We start from the raw sequence: 12344 nt of genomic DNA, 5'->3' as shown, positions 1-12344 counted from the left end.
AAAAGAGGGAAGTTGGTAGGTGTTGGATCCTAATTTTAGCTATCTCATCAAAAGATCTTGGGTAAATCATCTAAAGTGTCTTGTTTCTGTTCCATCTATAAGATTCATTATATAGTATAATATCAAGATTGACGGACTTGTTCTGTAAAGGGTCAGATAGGTTTTGTCAGCCATGTTGCTTCTGTCACAACTCTCCAAATCTGCCACTGTAGAGTGGGAACTGCCATGACCAGGACAGATGAATGGGTGCTGTTGTGTTCCAATAAAACTTTATTTACAAGAACAGATTTTTTTGGCCCCTGGGCTAGTTTGCCAAATGCCAGTATAAAATCTACTTACTGAAGAGAATTTAATAATGGAGATGTACCGTAAAAGGAAATAAAATGATGTATTAAAAAAGGAAAGAAGATGTATACAACTTAAATGATGACAAAGGAGGAAAGCGGTTTGAGGAAAAAAATGGAATTATAAGGTAAATTCCATTTTTTTAAAGATTTTTAAAAGATTTTATTTTTCAGAGATCTTATTTTTTAAAGATTTTATTTATTAGAGAGAGAAGGAGACTGCACACAAGCGGGGGTGGGGGTGGGAGAGGGGCAGAAGGAGAGGGAGAAGCGGACTCCCCCATGAGCAGGGAGCCCACTGTCGGCTGAAGGCAGACACTTAACTGACTGAGCCATCCAGGCACCCAAGGTAAATGTTTTCTACAAAAACAAACTCAAAGACCAAGATCTGAAATCTATTTTTAATGAAAATTATTTATCATGGAATTTAAACTACCCCTGGGAAACTTTAAGCATTATAGTCGGCCTCTGGGGAAGCCATTTGGTTCTTCCTCAAGTTAAAAAAACTACAGAAGGGGCGCCTGGGTAGCGCAGTCGTTAAAGCGTCTGCCTTCGGCTCAGGGCGTGATCCTGGTGTACCGGGATCGAGTCCCACATCAGGCTCCTCCGCTATGAGCCTGCTTCTTCCTCTCCCACTCCCCCTGCTGTGTTCCCTCTCTCGCTGGCTGTCTCTCTGGCACATAAATAAATAAATAAAAAAAAAAAAAAAAAAAAAAACTACAGAAGAGCTGAATCCTCTTTGTGAAGTGTTCACTATTAACCTAGTGGATACATCAATGCAGAGGATCATGTTAGCTTATTTCGTTACTATTCGAATTATCTTCCACTAGAGGTCAATTCTAAAAACTTTTCATCCATCAGATATTGACTTAATTAGTATTTATAATAAGGGGGACAGAAATCATGACTGTTCTGATTTGTATATTTTTTCCAGAGTTTTCACAAATCTGTAGGATGCATTATTCTATGGTAACATTTCGGTCTCCTGTATGCCAATATCAATTACTCTGAACACTTTATCAGAACAATTTTCTAGCATAACTGTAAAATGGGACATTGGCCTGGTCGGAAGTAGAAGACAATTCAGTTGCTCCTCCTGTAGTTCAGGGTTTTTTCTAAAATTTGGGAAGCAACTTAATACTTTGATAATTTTGAGGGTATACAGATCTACAATCTCTTATCTGAAACCCTTCTGCCAGATGTGATTCTGAATACGAAGCTTTTTAAATTTTAGACAGACAGTGTGCTTCAGACACCACAGAGCTCCTATCCCTCCAGAGCCGCCTGGAGCAGTACCCCATAACGCAATATATTAATTTTGCTACAGCCCAACTCATTTATACCAAATATAACAAATGCCAAAATTAGCCACACATCAGTTCCGATTTTCCATCGAATGTTTTTACTTCAAATTTATGAAAAACTTTTTAGTTTTCAGAGCTTTGTGAATTTTGGTAAGGGATGGTGGGTCTGTTGTATGTAAAAACAAAAAAACCCCAAAAGGCCTTTCTAAAGGCTTTTTCATATCTAAGAGACCCACTATGTTGAATATTTGAATGATACAGCCTTGTAACTCAAGATACTTTCCAGCATGAAATCAAGAATAAGCCTAATGCCTTCCACTATAGGCACAATTACCAAGAGAAATGTGCTCCCACCACTGCTCCAGGGAGTTTCCCTCTCTTTTCAGAACCAACACATCCATGCGGTGAACCTATTTCTGTCAGTATTAGTGGACATTCTGGCAGTAATTCTCAACCAAAAGGACTTGGGCTTTGAAGATAGTTCGCTCCCCAGTAAAAAGATGGCTATTGCAGCTCTGGTAGTCATTGCAGCTCTATATTTTAACTGGCATAGATATTTATAGAACTCTTCTTTAATTATTTTTAAGACCAGAGTGTTAATCTTTCATCCTGGCTGTTCCTCAGAAATGCACGTGGAACACTTAAAAATACAGATAGAGGTAACACTAGATTAATACACTTAGAGTCCTTGGGGCGCCTGGGTGGCGCAGTCGTTAAGCGTCTGCCTTCGGCTCAGGGCGTGATCCTGGCATTATGGGATCGAGCCCCACATCAGGCTCCTCCGCTATGAGCCTGCTTCTTCCTCTCCCACTCCCCCTGCTTGTGTTCCCTCTCTCGTTGGCTGTCTCTATCTCTGTGAAATAAATAAAAGCCTTAATAAAAAAAAAATGTTTAAAAAAAATACACTTAGAGGCCTTAAAGCACGAACAAAAAACAAAACAAAAAACCCAAAAAAGACAGTGTCCTCCCTCAAACATAATTCAAAATCATGAAACACAAGTAAATCCATCTTAGATCAGATTTTTCATGTGAAACTTTGGTCTACGCATCTTCCCATATTTTGTTCTCTCTCATTTTGTACCCCTGCTTTGCCACAGTCTGCACCATGCACCTGTTCTTCCTACTGCACCATCCGGTACTGGGAGAGTCTGCAGATTTGGAGTCTGATCTCCCAGTAAAGAGACTGGGGGGGGAGAAGTGGGGAGAAACAGACTTGGTGGAGCCTCCCAGACTACCATGCAGTCTAAGAAAGGTACTGCAAGGACACTGAAGAGTCTTCGAGCCAGTCAGCTATCAGAGGAATTCCTGTCTCCAGGAATGGGCCTGCCCTCGCACCCTTGCCATACACCATCAGTGACGGAGAGAAACCACGGAAGGCAGAACCCCCGTGCAAAAGGAGCCAAGGATTTCAGTGTGGGAGCAGGACCCTTGTCAAAAATGTCCTCTTGCACTGGAGACCTGTGCCAGAGATCTCCAGTGTGGTAAAGGGGCTCAGTAACCTCCAGGAAAGCCTTTCCCTAACTAGCAGTTTTTAAGCACTCCATAACTATTAATTTAACTCCCCACTATTACAGGATAGGGAGAGGAAAAGGGAAAGACACAGAAAGTAAAGGTAAGTGTTATTTGAATATTTAACACAAACCCACAAAGTTTTCACACTTGTAAACAATGCACCAAATATTTTATTTCATATGTTCATATGCAAGTAATTGACTCTCAAAGCGTTTTTAAAAACACAAAAGACATTATACTTTACCAGTGAATTATTTCTGTCCCAGGGGATTAAATCAAATTAAAATGTTATAAACATTTGGAAGTTTATTTTGAAGCCAACTGATATGATGAATTTATATATTTCTATAAAATTTTTTAGTTCAATGTTTTGTACATGCCATCAGTACAATATGGTTTCTTAATTATTTAGGACATTGTCAACAGCTGTGATTCCTATGAACTATATAATCAGATATCTCAAATTCCTGATTAAGTCAGCTTTAAAGACACAAAAAACTAGCACATTTGCTGTGAAATTCTGTTTAAGGCTAGAAGTTTTGTATATGACACGCTCCTTCACAGAGAAGTGATGTTGAAAAGGCAAAGCCCACCACAACTAGATCCGAGACCAAATATCTAGGGTATCAGTTACTACATCCTCTCTTTGGAGTCTATAGTCATTATCAACTGGGAAAAATTTTAAATGTTTTAAGGCTGGTCTTAAAAAACATAAATAAAGATAGTAGAAACCTGACCACATATCAACAAAAACAGAGCAAACCAGGCATGTCCACATCTTCATTTCATCATTAATTCAGTGATGTAAATCAATGTCAGGTTACAATCCAGGAGTGAACGTAAAGATTCGTTCCAGGAAATCAGATCTGAGCATTCTGTAGGCAGCGTATCTCTGATCAGCAAAAGTGACATGTGGAAAGGACAAAAATCCTCCTGTACTGAACGGAGCCTCATAAGCTTGCTCCTTCAAAGGATACGCTTACCAGGTATTTTCCACAGTGTTGTTATATATGCCTTATTTTAATTATATATAAAGTAACTAGAGATTTTTCATTCTTTCTACTAAGTATTTAGAATACATTTCTAGGTATGCAATAGGATTAAGTATTTGTTTATGATGCGCTTAAAAATCTTTCAACTTATAAAAAAATTTCTAGAAATACAAAAATATTGAGCTTTTCATATTTCTGAGTCTTGAAAAACACAAAGTACAATATTTCCATGTATCAGCAAGTTACAACTATGCCACTTAAGTTCATCTCGAAAGAGCATGCAAATAATTTTAAAAGTTTTATGAAGGCTACATTACAGGGCACAGACCACAGATATTTTCAGATTTGATTTTCCATGTTTTTATATTCTAATGCAAGGAAGAAAAATAAGCAGCAAAATAAAACATATTTTTATTAGGAGAAAAATAATGTTTTCATGGAAAGAAAATAGAAAACATGTCATCTCTCCCTTCAGTGGCTTTTCTTCAGTCAATTACCAAAAATATGATCTCAGTTCAATTATTGAACAAATTACCTTTAATAAAATATCCAACACCTGTCCAAAGGTTTGTCCAAAACCTCCCAAAGAACACTAGTCATCCTAAGCTCTTTTCTTTTATTTCAATAAAAACTTTAATTAAAAACAGGCCCATTGCCCTTTGCTTCACAACTCTAACATTAAGGGAATTTCACTCTGAGTTTCAAGTGTTATTTCTTTGAGGGCCTGACCCATTTAGGTGGCGGTGTAGAAGCGAGTTGCTGACATACAGATGGTTACAAAATCAGGGTCAAAACTAAAGGGGAAAAATGGAAAATCCAATACCAGCGATCCTCGAAAAAAAATTCTGAAACTGAAGGATTGCTTAAACAATTCTCTTTAGCAAGATGAAGAAGAGTGACTTATAGACAAGACCGATGGTTGGTTTTTCTCCCAGTAGCAGCCCCCTGGGACCTGTGACTACAGTGGCATTTGGGGCCTGAGAAGTTTCAGTGATGACTGCTTCATCAGTGTCTGCTGGCGTCTCACTGACTGTGCGTCATCAATGGCATTACATACTCTCTGTAAAATAGAATATTTACTATCAATGGCAAAGACAAGGACGGGCTCACGTGGAGGAGAAAGACATAAAAGCAAGAGTTGGGGCTCTCCACACAGGTGCAACAGCGAAGGACAAGAATACACAGTCTGCCGGTGATGGGTAGGAAGGAGGGCACATATTGCATGGAGCACTGGGTGTTACACGCCAATAATGAATCATGGAACACTACATCAAAAACTAAGGATATACTGTATGGTGACTAACATAATAAAAAATTATTAAAAAAAGAATACAGTATACATGCTGCGTGAAGTAAGACCCTCCTGACCTGTTAGCCCACAATCTATTATTTTAAAGCTCACATATCCATCCAGAGTTAAAACTGGAAAATCTTTTGGGAGAATTAATGGGTATTATTATAACAGATTTTTAAAAAAATCTTGCAGCTCAAAAAACTAAAGGGGCATTCCTTACAGTAAATTGTTTACCTCTGCTGTGGCCGTGTCCCGCAGGTAAACGTTCCGATAGCCATAACTGGCACTGTCTTTTTTGTGGAACAGACCCTGCTCCTGTTTCAAAAGAAACAACGATAGAAAAGAAATTATTCTGGGGAAGAAAAAAAATCATATCCTTTAATTGGATGCTTAAATGTCAACTCTATTTTATAACCAACAGACTAACCAAATATCCATATTCAGGTATGATAGGAACTAAATCATTTTGGTACAAGGATAGTGGTTCCATAGGTGAGCTGTTAGAATTTATGAAATTGGATGAGTACATATCTATCTGGACAGAATAATGGCTTTCTACAGGCTATGATAAATAGCCTACAGAAACACCACTTGATAACTCACCACATCTGACAAACCAAAAAACCCTTCCTTCATTTCCTTGGCTGGCAGATAAAATTCTTACATAATGTAAAACACATTGAGTCAATTCTCACTACTGATGTGAAAGGAAAGTGATAACTGAATATATATGCAGAGTGACAGAGTCTTTCCTGGTTTGGAAACTATGCTGCATACATATATCAAGGGGCTCTTTCAATTTCGACATTCTACAATGAGGTAAGGCCAAAATGCAAAATGGTATTGTTTCACAGTTTCTTTTACTTGTAAACTTCTATGAAAAGAAAACATAAATTAAAGGATAATATTAAACTATTAACTATTAAATCTTATGATAAATGTTTTCAGATAGTTTCAGTAATAGAGATAACATCATTACTGTTTAGGAGAAAATACATACTCCAGGAATTACCATCCTCAGAATGACAATCTGTAGTTTTTTTAAAGGGGTGAAAATAAGTTTATAATATATCATATATAAGAAAAATGATACATTTCAAAGTAAAGTGAGCCTGAGAACTAAGCAAAGGGCTGGGGTATCATTTCTGCTAATTACTTGCTATGTAATTAAAAGTCCTTCTTTAGAAAATGATGAGAAGGAAAGACATGAGAGTATTATCATATACTTAAATTGTACTAGTATCCTGTGAGTGCCAAATATGATAAAACATGAGTGTGTTAGATATAATATTTATAATAATCTCCTAAAGCTTAAAAAAGGGAATGTTCCAAAAAGCATCTAAGATTACAGCAAAATCTTTATTCATATGAAGTAAAAAACAAACAAAAAAACCTGCATTTACTAATGCTTCATTCTACCAAAAAAGGAAGCATCAACAACCTAATTTTTTTAGCGGACACTCAACATAATCAAGGACTGTCAAAAAAATACAGTACAGAAATACATCTTTCCTTACATTTTACCTTATTATAATTACAGTAATACTATCGTCATCATAATGACGATCCTTCAAACACTTTGTGTAGTTAACTGTAAAAGACAGCCAGAAAACACTGGTTTCCACTCGTTTAACAAAGTCTTGGCTCTAAACATGTGATTCATGTTTTCTTACCTTGACTGGAATTTTTAGCAGGTTTCCATGGACACTGGGAGGAAACACAAAATCTTCAAATGGACACTGCCAGTCTATGGACATATGGCCTAGGATTTCAACTTCACTTATACACAACACTCGCCTATTTTGCAAAAAGGAAACAAAAACATGCAGGTAGTCAAAAACATAGTTAATTATTCTAATATTTCACTCTCTGGATGGTACAGGTAGTACTCAGTAAACAACATAACCTGGCACACACACACAAAAAAAGTATGCTTCACATGAAAAAAAAGTCTAGGTAACTGTCAAGAGCAAAGATGGCCCCTACAAACTAACACGGCGGACTTTCAAAAATTCCCCTTCTGCCAATCTTGCAAAATTCAGAAAAGTGTCATTTTTTTTAACTGACCGAAAAACCGAAATCCTCTTTGAAACACATAAGGAACAGGCTGTACTCTCATCTGGGAAGCAATAAAGGCAGAAGCCCCTGAAAATGTTTTACTTGGAAAATTATTAATTGCTCTTTACTGTCAATCATTTATGCCTTCCAGTCAAGAAAGAATGTGCAGGAAATGTCACAAACCTCAAATGTCAGCAAAGATTCACTTTCGGCCTACTAATAAAGATCAGGTTTGAACACTTTAACACTAATGCACCGTAGCACAGGGTGAGTACCCCATTTTACTCAATAGCAAAAAAAGGAGGAGAAAGAGGAGGAGGAGAAGAAGAAAGAAAAGGAAAGAAAAATCACAGAATCATTAAAGGACATCCACACCGATTTCCCAGTGTGTGATTCAGATTAATTACTGATACAACCAGACTTGATTCTCAAGTTTCTATCACAGAAAGCATAACTAGGAACGTAGAGAAACTGTTAATTCTACAAATATCCAGGGTGCTGGAGAAACACAGAATGTAGTATTTCTGCTTGAGAGGCACTCCTAGGTTAGAAGGGAAATAAACGTGTAAATATATCTGACAGACCAGTGTGCAGAAAATTCTTCTGGAGCACAAGAAAGAGGGACTGATTATGTGGGTAAAGTATGTGGTGTAAGAGCTGATTCTTGAAAGAAAGGAGTTCTCTAGGTGGGAAAGGGCAAAGACAGTGCAGACAAAGGGAACAGAGCATTGACATAACGAGGAGTGTAAGAAAGGGAAGGTTGATTTGATGAGTGTAGAGGTCTGTAGCTGGAATACCAGATCTACACAGAGGTGAAAAAATTAGCTTAGTGCCAGATCTTGACTTTTTTGTGTTTTTTGTTGTTGCAATTTTAGTAAATTTTGACTTTAATCTATAGGCGATGGGAAATTTCACGATCTAGTTTCCTATTTTAGAGTCATGGCTCTAGTGGCCAAGGGAGGAGAGGAGGGATAGACAATCAAGGTAGAAAGCTACTATGATAGTCCAACCAGGAAACAGTGAGAACCTCAGTTAAGACAGCAGCTGTGACAAGGGGGGACAGCAAGCTAGATTCTAGACACTTAGAAGGTAAAGCTGAATGAACTTGGTGAACGATGGAGGGTGGGGTTCTATATTTCTCAGTAGAGGAACTAAGGGAATTTGGGGCTGACTTGGGACTATGTGTACTGTAGGAAGTTCAGCATCCCTAGCCCAGCCTACAAGTGCCAGTAGGGCCCTCTCATCCTTGTGACACCCTTTAACACCACACCATATTCCAAACAGTCTCTAGGAAGCAGATTCCATTCCCTCCACCTCCTGTTCCAGAAGAGAATCCCAAGAGCTGTTAGAGATAACTATGACAAATCACTGTGTCAAATGCAAATTCACCACTCCCACTGTCTTTAATTCTCTCTTCTCTTGACCATGCCAATAATACTGTTCTCCTACCACCCTAAATCTCCTTCATTCTCTTCCACCTGTTCCATGTTTTCCAGAGGTCAAATCTTGGTCTTCTATTTGACACACTCTCTCAGGAAAATCTCCAAGATCTCAACTCCAATCCTTATCTAAACTCCAATTACCTACACCTACATTTATAATCTACATCTGTATCTGTCCCCCTGACTATTGAGGCATCTTTACTTTGATATCTCAAAGCTATGTCAAACTCACTAAATTAAAAAACAGAAACAAAAGCAATTGTTTTCCTTAAATTACTATAAATGGTAATACCAACCCTCTTGGTATTTGGGCCCGAAACCAGAAAGTCATCTCGTATTCCCTTCTCTTCCACATTCAATCAGTCGCCAAGCCCTGGTCTCTCAAGGCTGCCCCCTTATATCTGTCTTCATTCTTCTAGTTTAGGCCTCACTGCTTCCTATCAGGATAACTGCCAGTTTGTGTGGCAGCCAGAATTCTACAATGGTCCCAAAGATTCCCCATCCTCTGGTATATAGACCTGTATAACCTCCATGACTATGAATATGATGGATTTCTCCCCCAAGAGTAGATTTTATTATAAGGCATAGGTGTTTTTAAGAAAAAGTTTATCTGCGTGGGCTTGACATAACCACAAGGGCCCTTTAAATCTGGGTTGGAGACGGAGAATCCAGAGTGTGGTTGCTGGGGTGAAGATGCAGAAAGCCACATGGCAAAAACGAGGGTAGGTTCCAGATGCTGACAGCATGTGCCCAGCTGACAGAGATCCAGGAAACTGCGATATTAGTCCTACAACTGCAAGGAACTGAATTCTGCCAACAACATTAAATGAGCTTGGAGGTGGATTCTTTCCCAGAGCCTTCAGAAAGGAAGTTTACACCTTGATTTCAGCCTGTGAGACCCTGAGCAAAGAGCCCAGCCATGTCCTAGCCTACTCCAGACCCAGAAAAACTGTGAGACAGTAAATCTGTGTTGTTTTAAGCTGCTAATTTTATGGTAATTTTCTGTGCAACAATAGAAAACTAATTGGTCTCTAACTGGTCTCCCTGACTCCATGGTGACCCTCCTCCAATCCAGCATCCAAACTGCTGCCGGAGATCTTTGCAAACTGCAAACCTCATCATATCAGTCCTTGTGTAAAAGCCTTCAGTGGGAGTGAGAAAAAGTGAGACTTGTGTGTGAACTATGTGTACATACCTCTATGTGAAAGGCTGTAATAATGAGCAATAAAATGTTTATACTTTTAAAGAAATTAGTAATCTTCCATCACATTAATGATAAAATGGATACCCTTCAGATGTCATGAGCAGACACCTATGACTTACTTCACCTCCCAATGCTTCCCCACCAACATCCTACTGTCCAGCGCTCAAAGTGCCATGCTGTTTTATCCCTCTGACTGCCTGGTATTTACGTGTATGAAAACTCCACACTCTGTAAGACACAGCTCAAGTACCTCCTCCCTAACACCTTCCCCTGACACCTTGGTTCCCACCTTACTGAACCAAGAGATTTTCCTCTGTCTTCAGAGTCTCTGTATATCACTTCATCTTAGCACCTAGCACACTGTGATGTCACTAATAATGTACAGGTCCCCCTTTTAGATGAGGGGACAGAAGAGTTCACTTTTATCTGTGTCCCTATTTCTGTCAGACATTGATAGTGCAATGGTCAGAATGTTTATGTCCTTCCCCAAATCACACATTGAATCCCAACCCCAATGTGATGGTATTAGACATGGAGCCTTTGGGGTGATTAGATCATGAGGGTGGAGCCCTCATGAATAGGATCCGTGCCCTCTTAAAGGAGGCCTGAGAAAACTCCCTCACCACTTTGACATGTGAGGACACAGCAAGAAGATGGCCGTCTATGAACCTGGGAGTGAGCCCTCACCAGACACAGAATCTGCTGACACCTTGATCTTGGACTTCCCAGCCTCCAGAACTGTGTGAAATAAATGTTTGTTGTTTAAGCTGCCTGTCTATAGAATTTTTGTTATAGTAGCCCATACAGACTAACACAGATGATTAAAAAAAAATGTCTACTCCGAGAACAATTTTCTAATGAAGATTACTAAAATAAAATACTAAGCAGGCGTTAGGAACAACTAGCAGAGATACAGCCTAATAAATCTGGGTCATGAGAACTCCTATTTTCTTTCTAAAAACTGATAAGAAAAAAAATTCAAACCAAATTTTGGATGAATTTCAATATGGAAAAATTAAAAGCCTTATATAATGGAAAACTCAAAAAATTGTCATTAAAATATTAAAAATACATTGGGTAAAAAGGGCTATTATTAACTTATAAAATGTTACTTAAATTCAGTAAGAAAAAGACCAACATAACAAAAAAGGAACAAAGGATATGAAAAAGCAATTCATGGAACAGAAAATATACATCAATGATGAATGTACTGAAATGTTCATACCGATTAGCGATCAAATAAATTAAAACAAACAACTATTTTCTGCCCATTAAATTAGCAAAAACAAAAAAGTTTAAATGATAACATTAGTCTTCGCAAAACTCACAGGATAAAGGGCATTCTCTTATACTGTTAGTTGTATGTAAAACAAATCAATACAATTGCTCTGATAAAACAAGTTGGCAATATATAAAAGGGTCTCAAAAATCTTCACAATTTTTAAATCAGCAATCCCACTGATAAGAACTCATCCTAAGGAAATAATTATAGAAAAAAAGACTTAGCTGCAAAGATGTGTTTATAATAATGCAGTACTGGGAAGAAAAAAACTGAATATCAAATAGGAAGCGGCATTTGAATAACTTAGAGTATATCCATAAATACAATATTATAGTTATTAAAAACCATGTTGTCTTAAGAATCTGAGAAGATGATCATAATACACTGGTGAAAAACATAGGTTAGTTAAATATACATAATGTATTTTTTGTACATAATTTTTACAAAATACATATGTTGCAGCTGGCCGCAGAAATACATAGTTTTTACAAAATACATTTACAGCCCGCTGATGGGATTGCTGATAAAGGCTATTCTGGGGGGTTATCATAATTTATGATTCAAATCAGGACATTTTTAAGAATGAAAGGGTAGCTACTAATAATTTCACTGGGACAAAGAGTGCAAACCAGCTCTGTCCTAGACAAACCACAATGTATGGTTACTTTATTTTCATCCTTTAAATTATTGTCTTTATCAGGGGTGGGCAAACTACAGCCTGTTGAGCCAAATCCAGCCCATGGCCTGCGTTAGTAAATAAGATCCTACTGGAACACAGCCATCCCCCATTCATTTACATATTGTCCATGAGTGTTTTCCCACCACAACGTCAGAGCTGAATAGTTGGGAAATACAGTATGGCTGCCGAAGCCTAAATGTTTACAGTCTGGCCCTTTAAAGGAATTTTGTTGA

General features: G+C 38.0%; 1 protein-coding gene across 1 annotated transcript in view; it reads right to left on the bottom strand.

Moving 5' to 3' along the window:
• Window positions 1–3313: 3313 nt before the first annotated feature.
• The window catches only part of VPS13C (vacuolar protein sorting 13 homolog C), a 171127-nt gene continuing 162096 nt past the window's right edge, over window positions 3314–12344 (bottom strand). Inside the window, exons 81-83 of the mRNA XM_040620561.1 lie at window positions 7120–7243; window positions 5681–5761; window positions 3314–5212 (exon numbers count right to left, since the gene is read on the bottom strand). Of these exons, the coding sequence (XP_040476495.1) occupies window positions 5111–5212; window positions 5681–5761; window positions 7120–7243 (307 nt within the window). The 3' untranslated portion in view covers window positions 3314–5110. The remainder of the gene's footprint in view (window positions 5213–5680; window positions 5762–7119; window positions 7244–12344) is intronic.

The sequence above is a fragment of the Ursus maritimus genome, unplaced genomic scaffold (assembly GCF_017311325.1).
Source record: "Ursus maritimus isolate PB19 unplaced genomic scaffold, ASM1731132v1 scaffold_35, whole genome shotgun sequence".
In the NCBI taxonomy this organism is placed as follows: domain Eukaryota; kingdom Metazoa; phylum Chordata; class Mammalia; order Carnivora; family Ursidae; genus Ursus; species Ursus maritimus.
Note: the sequence above shows the minus strand (reverse complement) of the source record. Positions and strands in the feature narration are given on the sequence as shown.